The sequence below is a fragment of the Talpa occidentalis genome, unplaced genomic scaffold, assembly GCF_014898055.3.
Source record: "Talpa occidentalis isolate TD23 unplaced genomic scaffold, MPIMG_talOcc4v2.1 talOcc4.8, whole genome shotgun sequence".
Classification (NCBI taxonomy): Eukaryota; Metazoa; Chordata; class Mammalia; order Eulipotyphla; family Talpidae; genus Talpa; species Talpa occidentalis.
The window spans coordinates 3850762-3870768 of record NW_023605194.1 but is presented as its reverse complement, the minus strand read 5'-3'; the positions used below and the strand labels follow the sequence as shown (position 1 = coordinate 3870768).

Below are 20007 nucleotides of genomic sequence, written 5' to 3'. Positions count from 1 at the left end.
AAATTCAGTAGAGAAGATTTAAAGTGAGTCTTTACTTAGATGTAAGACTCTAAGTTTTGTACATGGAGTGAAGATTCTGAAGATTATTTTGTTCTGGCTTATTTATTTACAAATGAGAAAGTTGAGGCTTTAAGAGATAAAAAATATTTGTTTACTATCTCACATTCTTGTTTTCCTTTAAAACAACCATGTGTAGGTACTGTAATTCAGTGTGTACACGTGTCATTTGGGGAGGGTTTCCTTTTTCCTCCATTGTCTGAATGAAAATGGAAGTCTTTTCAATTCTTAAATTAAGTGATACACTGTGGGTCTTTAGTAGCTGATTTAGAGTAATTAGTTTAAGAAAAGTCAAACTGACTTTTATTAATATTTATTTTCTTTCTCAGTGATTATCTACCAAAAAAAAATACTCAAGATATTTTATAGTCTGAAGCTATGGTGAATACTCCGAATTGTCTTTTTGTATTCAATTTTGTCTGCTGTATTTAGTATATGTTGTTATTTTATAAATAACTTCTATTCTGTCTTGCTCAACTTTTAAGACATTTTGCAGTACTTAATTTAGATTATGCTTTGGGAAGATTCTGCATCATTTTTAAATGCTAGAATTGGAGCAAAGTGTTAAATTATAAAAGTTTGCTTGTTTAGATATTGTCTGTATCTAAATAACTGCTTAGTTAGGAATTAAGTGCAGTTCACTCACAGCTCACATTCTGGATAATGGGAGCAGGTCACTGGTTTCAGCAGCAGTGAGTGTGTAATGCAGACTCGGGAGTCTGCCACTTAGTAGCTTTGCGATTTGAGGGAGGTTCACTCAATTTTTCTATATCTGTTCCCAATCTTTAAAATTGGGTATCATAGGACCTGTTTCATAGGGTTCTGAAGCTTGAATTAGTTACTGTATATGTAGAAATATGCCCGGCACACAGTACATGCTTAAGTTTGAGTTTTTTATTACTTGATAAAACTGACCCTGGCAACATTATGAAACAAATTGGCCTGACATTCCTCCACCTCTGTGTGCCGGACATAGTTCTGCATATACAGTGAACAAAGTTTTGAGCTAAAAGGAAAAAGTTATTTCCTGATGAGATAAATCTGAGTTGGTTTCCTTTGGAATGGCTAATCCATTTAGTGTGTCTGCTTTTCACAGCTTTTTCTTTGTTTCATATCAGCACTCACTGATTATCTAAAAGTTCCAAATTTCTACCCCTCTTTCCTCTGTCACACAGGGAGCATCCGTAGTGTCTGGTAAGACATGGCCCTTAGCTGCAGTGCAGGCATAGTAACAAATCTTGGTTCCTAAAGATGCTCTGTTCATTGGGACTTGGGACTAATCTGTTGGGTGTGGGCAGAGAAAGGGTAGGATAAGGGAAGAAATCAAATTTTGAATGAGGAAGCATGTTCATATTTATTGCAGAAGTTATTTTACTTTATTTTTTAAGATTTATTTATTTATACAAGCACTGGGTACAGTCAGAAGCGCGGGAGGGTGAGAGAATTCACCAGTGCAGGGAGCAGAACAGGCAGACTGACTAAGTACACTGCTGAAGGGAGCAGCAAGTGCGGTAGGAGAGGTCTGTGCACCATGTCGGACCCTCGCCCGGTGGCCAGGAACCGAACCGGCGCTGCAGAGGCTGCGGGCAGCTTCGCAACCCAGCGCTCAACCGCTGCACCACCAGGGAGGCACCATTGCAGAAGTTATTTTAAATGTCTGTGTGTGCTACTGGAGAATATGGTCTCCCTCCCACTGGTATAAGAGAACTAGTCTTCCCTAGTTAGTTTGCAGGTATTTGGGGTGCACGATAGTGCTTTGCCTACTCTCTCCACATTCTGAGCACACAGTAGAGTTTTGGCTAGTTGTCATAGGTTGTTATGTTAAATTCATTTTCTTTGGCTATAATTGGGAGGATGTGATTGATTTTTGGTGCCTCTTATCTGTAAAGGAACCATATTAAGATGGTTTCTATGGTAGCTCAAGATACCTATGTGTTACTCCTCTTTCCTTTTACTTTCTAGAAACTTGGAGAGCATAAATCTAGGAAGTTGGCGAAATTACAGATAAGGCCCTAGTGTGTTCAGAGGTAGAATTCCTCTTGAAGTGAATAGTAGGTGAAAAGATAGAGCATTATTATTGTTACGTGAGAGATTGAACACCACCGTCAATTAATTTCATTTCCTAGACCTTCTGTTTTAACCAGTAGATTGCTGGTGGTCTAATGATTTAAAGAAAGCCCATTAGAATTGTAACTATTGTTACGGTTTTTCCTAACATGAATGCAATGTTGACAATTTAAATGTAAGTTTAAAATTCTTGAGTTTTGAGCATATAGCTTTGATGGGAGTTAAGTTAGGAGTACAAGTTGTAGGGTCAGTGAAGCTGCAGTGCCAGTGAAGCCAGTGTCATCTTGGCAGGTGGGTTTTTTAAAACAAATATTTATTTATTTATACAAGAATTGGGGTACAGGTCAGAGGCATGGGAGGGTGAAAGAATTCACCAGAGACAGAACAGGGAGCAGAATCGGCAGATGGACCAAAGACACTGCTGAGGGGAGCAGCGGGCGAGGTAGGAGACATCTGCTGCACCATGTGGGTTTCTCCCTGGCTGGCCAGGAATCGAACCTGCACTGCAGAGGCTGCGGACAGCTTCAAGCACGGCGCTCAACCCACTGCACCACCAGGGAGGCCTGGCAGGTGGTTTTTAATTTGCATTTACTTTGTCTACTTTATTCACAAATTCCTGGGAAGGGCCTTAGCACATGTGCTCCGTGCACATCGTATTCCATACAGTGGCCTGGACAGTGGCCCTCTGTGTGGGAAGATCATCCTGTTTTTTGAGATCTACTAACTCTTGATTATGCACACATGATTTCACATGGATTTATTACTTTCAGAGAATAATGGTTGAAATGTTTTTGTATTTGTGTCCTTTACGTTGCAAGACCTGAATAATTAGTTCACCAACTCCTGGGGCCCTGTGCTTGGCACCTTGAAGCTTCTGCTGAGGTCTTGCCATGGGAGTGGATCCATCCTCTACAATGTCTCTCTTTTGCCTAGATTGCTTAAAAGCTCTACTCTCTTTTCTCAGGTTACTCAAACTTATTTTCTCAGGTTACTTTCCTGTGATTAAACACAGGGCCCATCTAAGTTCTAGATGCTAGAGCCTCTGAAGTTTTTGACAGCTTGGCAACCTGATTGAATACTGAAGGGAGGGAATAACAAGGAAATACACACATAAATTAGCGTTCTAGGATGTAGCACCAACAGTAAATACACTAAATGCTAAATGTCAATAGAAGTGTGGTTGCTTGTCGTGAACTTGAAGTGGTTTGAAAGCTTCATGAGGGAGATGAAACTTAAACTGAGTCTTGAAGGATGGTAGGACTTCAGAAATTGTGTGTCTGTTGGTGCTTGTTTTCTAAGGTTGTGCTTCGTGTGTGTATCATTGAGGGGTGGTGGTATGTGCATTGGGGGTACATGTGGTGTGTTTGGGATTAAGTGTTTGTGAGAGACAGAGACTGGGAGAGAGGGAGGGAGAGGGCAAGTTGAGAGTTTATACTGTTGGAGGAGAGCTTCGAAAAGAGGGTCTTGTGATTGGGGGGATTATTCTGGCAATAGTGAGCTAGATGGATTTAGAGAGGTAGGCGCTTTGGAGGCTATTCCGGTAGCACTGACCTGAACTGAGGAAAGGTTGGTGGAGGTTGCAATGGGAAGAAAAGAACTGATGGGCAGAAACCACTAGAGAGAATCTATGGGGAGAACTCAGCAGAATTCAAGGTGATTCTGAGTTTCTGTGCTGGGGTGTTGATGGTGTCCCCAGTGGAAAAGAGACAAGTCACGATAGGAGTTCTTTGTGAGAGGAAGATGAGAGGTTTAATACAGTGTGTAATAAGCTGTTAGAGGCCTGAGATGAAATACTAGGTCAGAATTGTAGGCAAGGGGTTCACCATGTCATCAGTGTTCAGGATTTTACTTAAAATGAGTAGTTTTTTGTTGGTTGTTGTGAGGAAGACAATGATACAGAAAGATGCTGAGGAGAAAAGTAGAATTGATTGCAAATTTTGACTTAAGAATTTAGTAGTACTTTTTATTTACATAATTACAATTCAGGATTACCTTGTGATATTTCAACAGAATCTGAGTATTCAGCATGCTTGGAATATTCTTTTAGTTTTAGGTCTACTGTATTTCCCTAAGATGCTTTCTGGGCATATTTACATCAAGTCTCCACAGAGTCATATTAATGTATCAACAATTATGTTTCTGTTGTTGAACTAATGAATAATATAAGTTTATACAAATAAAGCTAATATGAAATCTTAAAGACTGTGACTAATCCTCCTTTTGGATGAGTTACTTGATGCAAACTGATAACTAAGCTTCTTTTTCATTTTTATTTTTAAGGAGTTTGCACTTGAGTATTATTTCTTTTCTGGTTCTCTAATAGGTGGTTGGGGGAACTTGACAAGTTTTGAGGAATTGACTTCTACAGTGTTCAGTAATGCTTCACAAATACTGTCCATTTCATTGTTGAGCATGACAACACAAAACTGTTCAGTTACTACCTCCCTTCTCCAATGCTTGTGCCCTCTCCTTTTATTTGAACTGGGACATGTTTGATCAAAAGCAGTTAAGAATTTAGTACTAGGAAGTGGTTGATCTACTTGGAAGGTGTTAATTCATTCTGTCTGCAGGTTGAGCTTGATGGTCCACAGGTTGGGAACTGCTAGTATAGCACGTTTTTAAAAAAGATGTATTTATTTATGCATGCAAGAACTGGGGTGTAGGCCAGAGGTGTGGGAGAGGGTGAGAGGATTCACCGGAGATAGAGTGGGGAGCAGAACAGGTGGTCCTACTGAGATACAGTGCTGAGGGGAGCAGCGGGCGAGACAGGAGAGGTCTGCTGCGCCATGGCCCGCAGGGGCATTGAACTTGTGCTGCAGTGGCTGGCGATAGCTTGATAGCACTTGTCTTTAACCCCTGAGCCACCAGGGAGGCCCCTGGTATAGCATTTGAACAAAAGAATGTTTTAAGAGTAGCAGTCATGTCTAGTTCCCCTTAAAGAAGGCCCAGCTTATGCAGATTTTATTGTTGCTTTATTGTTCCAATTAATTGAAGTGTGATTTATTAGAATTTGTGAATCTGTGCTACATGCAAAATTAGACTTATAAATCAAATTTACTTGGGTATGTGAATATGTTAATAGATATGTGGTAACAGTTTTACGTCATTGTGCTGTATTGACTCTTAGAGCAAGTTGCTTCCATTCACTGATTAATACAGGTATAAATGGCTCTCAGGATAATTCTCTCCAGTACATTTTAGCTTTCTGTTTCTGAAAAAGTGTTTCTACAAAGTCTAAATTGCCCCAAAGAAGCAGATACTGTATTTCATCATCTAGTTTAATATACTTACCTTACTACCCTAACATGGTTTTAGTATTGCGTAGATACTTGGATTTTCGGACAGGGTCCGCTGTAATCAGGTAGCTGTTTGTCCATTATTTTCTAGCCATATGTGACATTGATGACTATTTATGGTGCTGTTTTTGTTTGTTTTTGGTCAGATAGGAACATTTAAACGTGTTATCCTGGTACATTAATTCAGTGAAGATTAGCTCATTTAATTTCCAGAAGCACAAGCAAGGAATTTATATTTCACTCCTGAGCTAAAGGAAGAAACCGCCCAATGAATATGAAAATTGCCATTAAATTGTGATTGTTTATTTTGTGTTGCTTATTTGCTGGTTATAATTCCCTGCTCTTCAACTGATTTGGACTACTGTCAGATGGTATGCAATCATTGTGGACAAGATAAATTTAAAAGTCTAAGGAAGATAAATATAAATTACCTGGGTTAGAAACAAAAACCAGTTTGGCAAAGGAGAAAAATAATTCAAAGCTAAATATAATAAGCAACAGTTCTTTGCTGCTTCTACTTACTTTTGGGTTACACTGCCTTTCTCCTTCCACAGTAACAAGTCACGCCAGTGGGAATTGACTTAGCACTACCAAGTTAATACTGACGGTTGCCTTAGTGCACATGTTCACATATTAATACAAAAATACAAAAAACATAATACAAAAAACGTCTTTTTCACCTCTGTTTTGGGTGACCTGCCCAATCAGCTAATTTTATTGCTGTGTTAAATTAAAATTCAAAGTATAGTTCTTCATTATTAAAAGAGATGAATAAGATAATTGAAATAAAGTCTTTACAAAATAACTGTTTTTAGATGGCAGCCATCAAGTGAAACTTAGTTTTGTTCTCCTTTACAGGCCTAACTATTTACAATTGCACCGAATCACTTAGCATGTTTTGCAGTCTCTCCTGAGCAGTCTGTCTGAGCCAGTGTGAAGACTGGACTCTTATATTTGGTCTGATTTATAAACCACACTTTCATTCTGTGTGCATGGAAGAGGCTATAGTGTGGAAATTAAAATCTTAGTGTGATCTCTTCTCTCTCCTCCCCTCCCCTCCCTTCCCTCTCCTCATTTTTTTATTCATGCATACAAGAACCAGGGTACAGGCCAGATGCGCGGGAGGGTGGGAGGATTCACCAGAGACAGAGCGGGGAACAGAACAGGCAGACTGACGAAATACACTGTTGAGGGGAGCAGCGGGCACAACAGCAGAGGCTGCGCACAGCCTTACAGCGTGGCACTCAACTGCCTGTACCACCAGGGGAGGCCCCTTTATTTTCAATATTAAATATAGCCTTTCTTGTAGTGAATTTGTTCTCTCAGCAGAGTTTGCACTATAAATGGGATGACGACTTGGTAGGCAGGGAGCTAGCATACTTAAAAATGAAATGTTTAGCTTTCCAGGTTTTGGAAAAATCCTCGAGAAAGAGGGAAAAGTTTCTGTTACTCTGCTTAGGTTGTCTTTCACCTTTCTGGTGAAAAATAGGTGGCAAGGTGATGATATTTATTGGGTTGAGAAGGAATTTAAGACAGTGGAAATGTTGGTCTTAGTAGAATATGTCTAAATTTAAGCCATTTAATAAATCATTAAATTTGCTATGTTAAGTTGCTTCTTTTATAAATTAGTCATCATTAAAGTCTTCATTATAGTGTAGTGTTCCTAGGAACCTTTTAGTGAGTGTCATATTTTTAGTATGAATTAAATCTTGAGTATGTAGTTAAAACAGTAACTATATATTTTGAACAAGACTACTCAGAATGACTTTGGAGTGATTATGCCAGCAGTCATTGCAGGCATTTCAGGGATGTCCTGTCCATTTGCTTGTCCCAGTGGAGGTGATGTGAAGTTTCTATTTTTTGTACTTTAGACAGAACTGGATTTTGAGAATATGGAATATCAAGGATCTTGGTCTCTCTTTCACAGTGTTACCTTGTTAACTGTAGGATTACTCTTCACTGTCTTTCTTTCCTACCTGTGCTTACCTGGGTGGCGATTAATTAGCACGTCAAGCAGCTTTTCTCCCTTAGCAAGAGTAACAGAATTGACTTTGATCCTCTGAATTCTTGACTGTAAATCAACCATAATAATGTAACTAGGTGGCATAATAGTGTTCATAATTTGAAGATATTTGTGTTTAAGATACTTGGTTTCTGGTTTTTTTCCTTTGAGTTTTTAGCTATTAGTTACTTTTCTAAATTGATGGCTGTCACTTGACTGAAATGAAATATTTCTGTTAGTGGGTTCCCTATTTTAACCTGTACAGCTGCGAATCTCCCTTTACTGTCTGCCTATCTCTTTTGCATTCCAAAGTGCAGTTTCATTAAATCCCAAGGACTAAAATTTTTCTTTGGGCGCTTATCTCCAGTATCTATGTGGAAATCATAAATGGGAAAGGAAAATAAGGATAGTTTGATGTGAAATCTTTATGCATCTTTTGCTAAATTTGTATAAGTGGAAGGGTACATTTATTTTGGGGGGCATATTTTCAAAGGTGTTTTAATAACCTTGTCCTAATTATTTATAGCTTCCTGCTTGACATAACTCATTTCAAGAAGTGCACAATGTCAGAACGTGGGATTAAGTGGGCTTGCGAATATTGTACGTATGAAAACTGGCCATCTGCAATCAAGTGCACCATGTGTCGTGCTCAGAGACCCAGCGGAACAATTATTACAGAAGATCCATTTAAAAGCGGCTCAAGTGATGTTGGTCGAGACTGGGATCCTTCCAGCACTGAAGGAGGAAGTAGTCCTTTGATATGCCCAGACTCCAGTGCAAGACCGAGGGTTAAGTCTTCGTACAGCATGGAAAATGCAAATAAATGGTCATGCCACATGTGTACATATTTGAACTGGCCAAGAGCAATCAGATGTACCCAGTGCTTATCCCAGCGTAGGACCCGGAGTCCCACAGAATCTCCTCAGTCCTCAGGATCTGGCTCGAGACCAGTTGCTTTTTCTGTGGATCCTTGCGAGGAGTACAATGATAGAAATAAACTGAACACAAGGACCCAGCATTGGACTTGTTCTATTTGCACATATGAGAACTGGGCCAAGGCTAAAAAATGTGTTGTTTGCGATCATCCCAGACCTAATAATATTGAAGCAATAGAGCTGGCAGAGACTGAAGAGGCTTCTTCAATAATAAATGAGCAGGACAGAGCTCGATGGAGGGGAAGCTGCAGTAGTGGTAATAGCCAAAGACGATCGCCGCCTACTACGAAGCGGGACTCTGACATGAAAATGGATTTTCAGAGGATTGAGTTGGCTGGTGCTGTCGGCAGTAAGGAGGAACTTGAAGTGGATTTCAAAAAATTAAAGCAAATTAAAAACAGGATGAAAAAGACCGACTGGCTATTCCTCAATGCTTGTGTGGGTAAGTTTCTGCATTTTTTTTTTTGTACTAAAAATGACATGGAAGAGAGAAGCAGGGTCAGTATCATTTAACATTTCTTCATTCCGCACGGTAGTCTGCTTCCAGGACGCATGCATAAGAATCGCTGTATTTGTGATGTGGTCTTAACTTTGTCCTAAGTCCATTGTGTGCATACCCCTCTATCGTTAGGGGAAAAACTTAAGATAAAACACGGTTTTTTTTACACACTAGTAGTAAAATATACACCTGGAGTTTAAAATTGCTACTCTATTTATCGTAACAAGATGTGTGAGCAACACCAGCTGCTGCTTCAAAGTGTTTACAAACAGTGCTAGCATCTTGTGATGATAGACGCTTTAGTCAGATGTTAAAAATACCACAAAAATGTGTGACTCCAAGAAGTTGAACAAACATAATACTGACCTTGAAAATACTGGTGTGAATTTAACATGAATGCCATGTAGTAAATATTTGCAAACTTTATGAAACTGAATTCACATGGCCAGTTGATTCCATAGTTCAAATCATGATTTGAGTGTTTTGCGGTTTATGTGATTTCTTAAGGAAATTCTGGATATTGGTTTCAGTTCGCCTCTCAGCACTATTAAAAGGACAGAGACATATTATGAGAGCAGGGTTCTTCTCTAGTTACTGACCTTGGGAGTTAATATTTTGCAGTGTAATTCACAAAAGTAGTTACTTGACTTTTGAGTAGATTATATATTTGCATTTTATGACTTCAGTTATTTGGATGGGTTGCTTTTATTTTTATTTATTTTTTTATACAAGCACTGGGTACAGTCAGAAGCATGGGAGGGTGAGAGAATTCACCAGAGCCAGAGCGGGGAGCAGAATAGGCAGACCGATGAAGTCCACTGCGGAGAGGAGCAGCGGGCGCAGCAGGAGAGGTCTGCGCACCGTGTGGGACCCTCGCCGGTGGCTGGGGATCGAACTGGCGCTGCAGAGGCTGCAGGTAGCTTCGCAGCCCAGCACTCAACCGCGACAACACTGGGGAGGCCCGGGTTGCTTACTTTTAAATTCAGTTTTGTGAAGGAAATTTTGAGTGATCAATCAATATATTAAATATTGTGTGTACAATAATAGTGAAGTCTTTAAAAAGGGCTTAGCTGTATTTCTGTGTCTATACATTTGCCCTGCACTGGATTAGCCCCTCACTATGATATTGCCACAGGTGTATGGAAGACATGGCTGTATGAACCTGCAAGTCCTAACAGGTGTCAAGAAATCTGAGGTTTTCATTTTCCTTTTGTTCTGTAAAATGAATATCCCAGCAGATGAGCCCTTCTGAAGGCCAGTACAGCAAGTACTTAATAGCTCACTTGAGCTGTCTCCTGTGCTGAGGACTAGGGGTGAAAACACAGCCTTCTGCTCTGACCTGTCCCATTTCATCCCATACGATGTCATTTTTTTCTCCCCAAACTAGGAGACCACATGCGTGTGATTGCCTTTTTTGTTTTTTTTTTTTGAAGCTCGATTTTTTAAAATTGAGCTCAAGTTCACATCACATAGCATTCACTATTTTGAAAGGGAGCATTTTAGTGGCATTGGTGCATGCACAGTGTCAGCAGCTCTCACTGTTGTCCAGTTCAGAGTCAGTGCCTCACTCCAAAAGGAAGTCCTGTCCCATTAAGCACCTGTCCATTCCCTGGGCCCTGGTTTCTCTTTTCTATTTCTATGGATTTACCTCTTGTGCATATTCCGTAGAAATGGAACCTTGGGTTTTGTGACCTTTTGTGTCTCGGCAAGGTTTTGTTTACCAGCATGACTTTGGAACAGTCTCAGAATCATTTTGCAGGCAATAGTGGTGTGCTATGCATACTTTTACTTCAAGGTGGAAATGAAGGCTGTTGTGATGATTCTTAAGCTCTTTCAGGGTCAGAATCCTTAAGGAAGCACAGATGTTATTTCTTGAAGCTAGTGTATCAGGATGAGAATTCCTGCTTTGAAATATTTTCTTTTCCTGAAACATATGTTCTGTAACTGTCTTTATGTTGGTATTTCTTATCTTTATGACTACTCTGTCTTGTGCTGCCTTGGGTTTCTGTCCACATGGCCTTCTTTAAAGATAGTGTATTACGTAAGCTCCTCAGAGTGTAGTGCTATGAATTCATTTTGAAGGTGGATCTACCAGCAGACCAGTGTTGTATCACTAAAGGATTACTTGGTATTCAATCCCTCTTCCCTTCCCACTCCAGAGTTCATAGGTTTTTAGGGCTAAGAATTGATTATCTTGGTAAATATGGATTATTTTTCCTGTCAGCACATAGTTTTGACTGTTCACTACATGGAGTGGTTCTGAATGGTACAAAAGATCATAGGCCTGTCTTTATTGGGAAGTCACATCCTGGTTTGTAAACCCCACTGAATTATGTTAAAATCTTTTTTACTTGGTCACATTGTAATTCATCTTTACTTCCCCTTTTGCGTCTGCATTTTCTCCAGGTTTCATTGGATTTGTTAATTGTGGCTTGTCCATATTAGGCATTAAAAAAAATTATCTCCAGTGCTTGCTTCAGCAACACACACATTAGAAAAACAAAAAACAAACAAAAAAACTATCTCCTGAGTCTCCAAACTAAGAGGTAAATAAGTATAACATTCATATTCGGTATAAGTTGGGAGTCTTCAATTGAAGTTAGAAAAGTGAGGAAGGAAAAAAAAAAAACCACTCAACCCTAGGCCAACTTTGTAGCTGATAAAATAGGAATGAGGAAGATTTGGTGTAGAGAAGGCAAACATAAGCTAAATCATCAGTCTTGAGTGACTTACATGACTGTTGGATGTAGTTTCACATAAGTCATGTTATCTTATGTGTAAGAGAACATTGGGCACAGTGCCAAAACCTGGATTTGGGGGTGGGAACCTGGCATGGTAGAGGTAGAGGTGTGGATTTAAACGTCCAGTTGTATCTGGAATGTCTACAATCTGCTGCCAGGTATTTTCTGGGAGGCCATGTCAGTGCTAATCATAGGCTGCCTTTTCCACTGGGGAGATGATAATGTCCCTAGAGAATAGGGTGGCACCTCCTGGTAAACCATTTTCTTTTTGCTGTTGTATCCAACCAGTTGACCTTAAAAGAACCTTTAAATTTGTGATCCAAATTGATCCCTTGAGAAGGCACAGGGTCAGATAAGAACCCTTAACTAAATCTGTGCAGTACCTTAACCCTTTGCACTCCGAACCATTCTGGACATTGGCTACCAATGTCCCCTGAGAGGGGACAGTGGAGTGCAAAGGGTTAATTTAATCTGCTCCTGAATCCTAGACCCACATGCCCAGCTACCAAATACCATCTTCCCTTGACTGTCTAATAAGTCAAACTTAGTGAGGCTAAAACTGAACTGGCCACTCCTTGACATCTGCCCCTCTGTGGCAGTTGATGGCCATCACTGTTCCTTTTGCTGTTTCAGAAGCCTTGGTCATCCTTGATTCTCTTTACCTCATTCCCCTCTGTCAGAAAATCTTACGACCTTCAAGTATCTGTCCAGAATAAGGCCAGTTCGTACCTCCGGGCCCATCAATGATCCTTCTTTGACCTTACCTCCTCTCACAGTCAGTTCTCAACATAGGAGGCTGCTTAGAACCCTTCCAAGTAGTTCAGAATTAGAGCTAGAGTCCCCCCAAAACCCCACCGGCCCTCTGCTCTGTCCTCACCAGCTTCCCCCATACACATTATTTCTCTCTGACCTCATCTGTTGTCTTTCATTCTAACCAACTCTGTCCCCTTTCTTTTATATTAGTAAGACTCAAAACCTTTGTGTTTGCTGTTTCCTCTGCCTGGATTATAGAATTAGCTAATTTACTTTCTTCATTCTTCTCAATTGTTGCCTTCCTGATTGCTGTTTCTAAAATTTCAGCCCCATCCTATACCCTCACTTGTTAGCTTCTAATAACTAGACACCTTTCTGTCTCTCTCCCCTAGCATGTAAGCGTCCTGAGATCTGAGATCCAAGAATTTTGTCAGTTTTGGTCACAGCTATATCTTAGTGGTATTCGAAAACAGTGTCTGATGCACAGTGAGCAATTGAACATTTACCTCAATCCATGGGTAATGGGAACACTGGGATCTGGACACTTAGACTTCTACTCCGAGCCTCCCTGGAACTTCTAGATTCATTGCTTTCTTTCTAGCTTTCTGTATTTTTCAGCTTATAGACTTACCCAGGGCTCAAACCAGTGTGACTTGGATTCTCCCTGTGGGGAAGACAGGAAGTAGGTGCCATAGGATCTTTTTTTTTTTTTTTTAAAGATTTATTTATTTATTTATTTATACAAATACTGGGTACAGTCAGAAGCTCTGGAGGGTGAGAGAATTCACCAGAGCGGGGAACAGAACAGGCTGAGTGATGAAATACACTGCTGAGGGGAGCAGCGGACGCGGCAGGAGAGGTCTGTCATGCCATGTGGGACCCTCGCCGGCGGCCGGGGATTGAACCTGCGCTGCAGAGGCTGCAGGCAGCTTCGCAGCCCAGAGCTCAACTGCTGCACCACCAGGGGAGGCCCATGGTGCCATAGGATCTTAAAGGAAAGAGTGGAGGCTTCAGTGTATTGTCATGCTCCCGGCCATCTGTGGATATGAAGTCTGATATCTTTGCTTTAATTTGTCTTCCTACCTCACTGTTGAATATTTGATATAAAGCAAAAACCATTCTATGTTTAGTATCCCTGAAGTTCTGTTAAGCAATGTGACAGTTTTTCATTCAGTTGTCATTGGTCCTGTCACCTCCAGGTGGACATTTTGTTTCAAGTCTTAATAGCTCGTAACTGGTTTTTTAAAAAGATTTATTTATTCATGCATACAAGAACTGTTTCTTCTTACATGAAGAAAGATGGGAAGGATGGACATGGGATGGGGATGAGGCAGGGGGTGTTGATGGCATAGAGGATAAGAATTAAGCTTGTAAAACATACCCATGTTGAAACCGGAATTTTTACGTTGAAATACTGAGTGCCCCAAAGCAGCCCGCTGTGTGCATTGGGTCCCTGGTTGATAGCCGTTGCCTGTCTTGATCAAGGAGCATGCAGAAATTGAATCATAAAGAATTGTAATCTTGGGGCCTCCCTGGTGGCGCAAGGGTTTGGGCACGGCACTGTGAAGCAATCCGCACCCTCTGCAGCACAAGTTCGATCCCCAGCTGGCCAGAGAGAAACCCACATGGCGCAGCAGACCTCTCCTGTCTTGCCTGCTGCTCCCCTCAGCAGTGTATTTCGTTAGTCTGCCTGTTCTGTTCCCCGCTCTGTCTCTGGTGAATCCTCTCACTCCCAGCATCTCTGGCCTGTACCCCAGCTTTCGTGTGCATAAATAACAAATAAATCTTAAAAAAAAAAAAAAAAAAAGAATTGTAATCTTGGTTATTTCTGAGCAAAATTCTGATGTTTGTAAAAACCTACGGGAGTCTTAAAATATATTGGAATTAACTTTTTCTTTCAAGTTATCTACAAAAAATATTGTTATAGTTGAGCTAATATTTCCTCTTTTCTCATTACTTACCTTAAAAGTCAGTATCTGTGGTAATTATTTTCCATATTGATGCCAACTGTATTTTCGCCCCTTAGCATCAAATCTGTATGTGGTGTCTTCCCCGTCTGCGCACGTGTCAACATAGCTGTAGAAAATACCCAAAACTTGCATGGAGTTAAAACTGTGTATCAGAATGTGTGTGTCAGTAGGTTTTCACTCTTTTCATTAATACAAGAGCTAGCAATTTATGGGCTTATTATTTTTCAAAGCATTCTTTCAATTTATTTTGCTTATTGGTATTATAAATTGTGTATATGGATGGCTTTATCAAGGAAGTAAGCAATTAAGATTATATTAGTGTTATTTTTCTTTCTTTGGAAAAACAAGTCTCTTGCAAAATGTAATCTGCTGTGGTGACTTTTTTTTAATTCCAAGTTTTGAGATAGTGCTGGCCAGATAAAAGGGGTGTTATACAAGGATCCAAACAAAAATGACCAGCTGAAGGAAGAAGCATGTGAGATTAGCTTTTGAGAGATGGTGGTACTTGAACAGAAGTGATTATAAGGTGATTTGTATCAAGATAACTGCCACATCCAACAAAACAGAAAAGGGAACCCTTGACTAAGACACCATAGTGATCTTTCTAATTAGTTTACCAATTTATCCTGTCTTTGTGGCAGTTCTTAACTTCAAAGGAAACTTAGGGACTATAAATTATTGTAGAGAGAAAATGGAAGAGGCTTTTCTATAGTTCAGTAGTCCTTTTAAAAATTAATTTGCTCCACAGATACTTTATTGATGAACACTAAGAATTTGAAAAACACAGTTAATAGAATTATAGTCTCCAGATTCCTGTTTTTTACTTGATTTGCTTATAGGCTCCTCCCCCCAGTTCCCCACCCCTTTGAACTTTTTTGATCTACAGGCCTGATTTAAAAACACTGTGGCTGGCAGAAGAATGCTGTCCAGCACGCCTCCTCCATGCCTGTGTCCTGATTTGCAGGAGCTATGATTATGCCCGTGTTCCATGGCAGAAGGGACTTTGCAGATGTGATTAAGGATCTTGGAGGTGGAGGGATTATCCAGGTGACCTTAAGGATCCTTATAAGTGAAAGAGGGAGACAGGAGATGTGGCTGTGGAGGAGCAGAGGTCTGGGTGATGGCCAGGAGTAAGGGATGCAGGTGCCTCTAAAAAAGTGAGAAAAGCTGAGGATCCCTTCAAGGGCCTCTCCCCTCCCCATTTCAGCACAGTGAAACGCATAAGGGACCTCTCCCAAATTTTAAAATAACTTATTTGTATTAAGTTTTAAGCCACTAAGTTTGTGGTAATTTGTTAGGGCAGCAAGAGGAAATTAATACAAGTAGTATCTTTTTAAAAAAATTATAATTAGCATCTTTGGCAGTTTCAGAGAAATTTAAGGTAACCCTCACCAGTTCCTTGAGAGTCTAGTCTGGTTTTGTTTTTGTTAAGCAGAGGAGGCCAGAGAGTTAAGTGACTGGCTGGATGTGATAGAGCCACGTTGTGTCCTTTTCTGGAGGAAGATGAGGTGCTTGGCATGAAACCTCCCTTCTGTGTGTCTCCTCTGGTCTCACACTGCATTCCCAGCTCTTGCCAGTGGCTCTCTGCCAGAGTGTGTGGGAGGGGCAGTTTCCCCAACCAAACCAAGCAGTTCTCAGAATCTCTGAACTCTAGTTGGGTGTCCTTCAACATTCTACCTAGAGGTCGTGTTGGATCCCAAAGGGTAAGGACTCAGTCCCACAGGTGCCAGTCTCAAATCCAGCTTGTTACTTGTGCTTCAGATAGACAGTTCCTGGGCATCCCTGGTGGCGCAAAGGTTAAGCACCGTACTATGAAGCAGTCCGCAGCCTCTGCTGCACGAGTTCGGTCCCCGGCCGGCCAGGGAGCAACCGACATGGGGCAGCAGAACCTCTCCGGTCTCGCCCGCTGCTCCCCTCAGCAGTGTATTTCAGTCAGTCTGCCTGTTCTTACAGTTCCCCACTCTGTCTCTGGTGAATCCTCTCACCCCTCGAAAACATTTAACCAAGCAGATTACTGGTTTATCCATAGTCTGACCCTGTCCTTGGTTTTAGTTGCCTGAGATCAATGGTGATCGTAAAATGCTATGTGCAGTAGGATATTTTGAGAGAGAGAACACACCTTCACACGATGTTTATTATGGTAGTCATAATGATTGCGCTTTTATTGTTATTAATCTTTTGCGCCTAATTTATAGGTTAAACTTTATCATATATAGGGAAAATAAAGTGTATATGAAAAAAAAGTGTAGCTTTTGCTGCTAAGGTTTCAGGCATCCACAGGGGTCTTGGAACCAGATGAGGGGGACAACTGTAAAAGGGTTACCGCTCAGGAACAACTAGGGCAAGGGAGGGACGAGGAACTCGCCATGCCCTCTCTGGGTGCACCACTCTGCCCCACCTCCATGTCCACTCAGCTGGAAGATCTTTTGACCCCCCTGCTTCAGGGATTTGAATGGAGGCTTCGTCATGTAAGTAGGCACGATTGCTTCCAACCCATCACCTCTCCCCCGCCCCTGAGGTGGGGCTGAAAGTTCCAGTCCTGTAATCACAAGGTTGGCTTCCCTGGCAACCAACCCTCCATCTTAGAGGCTTTCCAAAAGTCACCTCATCGGTGTAAACTGGGGTGAGGTTGAAAGGGGCTTGTTACATGAATGACAGAGACAGCTTTTCACCTTTATGGTGCCGGAGCTTCCCAGGAACTGGAACAAAAATAAATAGAACAAAAGCTGCCCTATGGCCCCATAGAGGCTCTTTACGGGGCCGATGGGAGCTCTGTGCTGGGATCAGTGGTGAGACCCAAATACATGATCTTTGTAACTCACAGTATCACACTGTTTTTGTCTGATAGGGCTGGAAGGAGTGCCGTTCCTAAACTGTTGATGTCTGATGCACAGTAGGGGATGCCTGTGAATACTAATGTTTTCAGTCCTGCCTTTCCCCGTGTCGACTACAGTAAATACACCTGTGTGAAGCTCGCTGCTGTGTCCTGAGGTGGCCTGTCGTTTGCTGGTGTTTCCCACCTTTCTTTGCTTAGGCTGTGTTACTTGAACTTGATTTTAGTGTGTCATCTTTACAGTATTTTTTCCTGCGTTTTCTGTGTCCTGTTTTCAACTTGATGTGCCACAGATGTTTGGACAAGTTATTTTCCATTTTTGGAAATTTTCTGGACCTCTGGAATTGCTTCACAGTCATTATCACTTCTGAGCTGGTAGCCCAGTAGCAGAGCTGTGTTTGGATATTTAATTTTACAGATCTCCTTTTGGGAGTTGCGCGGGGAAGCTAATGAAATTGTTCTGATAGATTTGCTAACGGTTATTTTTAAATGCCGTGTTTATTCCAGTGTGCTAGGGGGCCGCTCTGTTGGGTTATGAACTTGATTTTGTTGATACCAGATTGAGTGTTCTACTGAAAGGTGTTCTTCTGATTTAGTGTCAGTTTTTAGTGTCCTACTTGCCTTTACATATGAATAAAGCCAGGATCCAAAAAAAAAAAAGATTTGGCGTTCTGTTAGCCTTTGACACTTAAGACCATTGAATTGCCCCTTCCCTTTTTAAAGAAACAAAATGGTTTCAGTTCAAATGTTCTATTCAAAGCTTTTAATAGACTCTAAAATGTATGCAGACTCCTGCAGAAATCTTTGGCACTGCATCCATAAAAGGAAAGTGAGCTGCTAAGTGTGCCTGCCATGCCTTGTATGTCCTGGTTAGCTGTGCGCGATCCTCTGACGTGGGGCTGGTGTGTAGCCATAAAAACGGGACTTCTTTTCTCTCCACATACATTCCTTGCTGTGGATCTCCTTATGCGAAGCCTTTGGTGTTATAGGTAATAGGATTATTTTTAGCGCTGTGAGAGGAATTTTATCTTTGGATAGGTTTTCTTCAAGTCGTTAAGGATTTCCTGTTATGATTTTGGAACTCAGGGTATAAAATACCCCGACCAGTTCAAGCTGGGATTTGGAAGTGCTTCCTGACAACTGAGATAAAAAGAGGCTTCCAGGAATGAGTGTTGAGGCAGTGGCAGAAATAGAGCCGCAGCAATACTCTGCTGGTTGCTGGTCCTCTGTCTGACGTAGGATTCCTAGGGCTTAGAAATGATAACCTCACAGCCCTGCCTGCTGTTAATGGGCCGCCTCAGACCTTGGTGCTTGGGGCTATGGCGAGTCTCCATCATAGGATATGATGCTTGAATTGATCTAGTAAGGGTTTTCGTTTGTTAAAAACCACTATGTTTAATGAACACATTTAATTACAAAATCCAAATGTGTCATTTAAAAGAATTTTAATTGCAAACATTTGTTAAAGTAATCTATGCACGTGGTTAAAATTAAGCAATATGCAGAGTTTATAAAGAAATGCAAGTTCCTTTTCCTTCTGTTTGCCAGTCATGTCGTGCAGAGACAGCACTTTTTCCCCCATCAGCTCTTCAAAAGAATTTCAAAACCTGTACAAAAATTATAATTTTAATGTATTGAACATCACCTGCCTTTGACCTAGATTCTGCTTGTTAGTTCCTTTTTTTTTTTTTTTTAAGATTTATTTATTTGTTTATACAAGCACTGGGTACAGTCAGAAGCACGGGAGGGTGAGAGGATTCACCAGAGCCAGAGCGGGGAGCAGAGCAGGCAGAAGGACCGAGGTACACTGCTGAGGGGAGCAGCGGGCGGCAGGAGAGGTCTGCGCGCCATGTGGGACCCTCCTCCGGTGGAGGCCGGGGAGCAGCCGGGGATCGAACCGGCGCCGCAGAGGCCGCGGGCAGCTTCGCAACCCAGCGCTCAACCGCTGCGCCACCGGGGAGGCCCTCTGCTTGTTAGTTCTTTGCCACATTTGCTCCCTCCCTGTCTTCCTCTCCCTTTTGGTTTTTTTCCTGAATCATTTGAGAGTTGTAGAAGTCAGGACATTTTGCCCTGAATACTTAAGCACATATGTCCTAAAAACAAATATTTTCCCTATGTAATCACACACTATAATTATCTAGGAGGTTTACTATTCAACTCCCACATTTATTTTTACTAGTAGTTTCACTAATATCTTATTGTTTGAATGCCATTCTATCAGGAATTACATGTTTTATTTATTGCTTTGCCTCTTTAGTCTCTAAATAGTGCCATAGGTGTTTTGTTTGTTTGTTTTTAATAAATTTACTCTTTCGTGACATCAGCATTTTTGAGTCCAGGCCATTTGTTGTACAGAATGATTCTCACTTGATGTCACTAGGTTAAACTTAAACATTCACGTTTTGGGGGGAGGTAAGGCAGCATCTCTAATATCTCTGAATAATATCTTTGTATCTTATTTTCATTTTTTAAATTTATTTTGATTGTGGCAAAATATATGTACCAAAGTTTGCTCTCTTTGGTATTGCCATTGCCCTAAAATCAAATATTTCAGCACATTGAATGTACAGGTCAGTGGCGTTAAGTCCATTCACATTGTTTTGCAGCTTTCACCACCAGAACTTTATTCATCTTTCAAACTCTTGTGTCTGTTAACAACGCTCCCACTTCCCCACCGCCCTGGCAACCACTGATCTGCTTTTGGTCTCTACGAGTGATTGCTCCGGAGACCTCCTCTAAATAAAATCATACGGTATTTGTCCTTTTGTGACTGATTTATTTCATTTAGTCTTGTCTTCAAGGTTTATCAGTGTTGAAGCAGGTGTCAGGATTTCCTTCCTTTTTAAGACTGAAT

At 41.1% G+C, this 20007-nt stretch overlaps 1 protein-coding gene across 4 annotated transcripts in view; it reads left to right on the top strand.

Annotated features, from left to right (window-relative positions):
• The window catches only part of ZRANB1 (zinc finger RANBP2-type containing 1), a 60931-nt gene that overhangs the window by 15839 nt on the left and 25085 nt on the right, over positions 1-20007 (top strand). For all 4 annotated transcript variants that reach the window (XM_054690057.1, XM_054690058.1, XM_037497539.2 and 1 more), the window contains exon 2: positions 7949-8799. In XM_054690057.1, the coding sequence (XP_054546032.1) occupies positions 7986-8799 (814 nt within the window). In that variant the 5' untranslated portion in view covers positions 7949-7985. The remainder of the gene's footprint in view (positions 1-7948; positions 8800-20007) is intronic.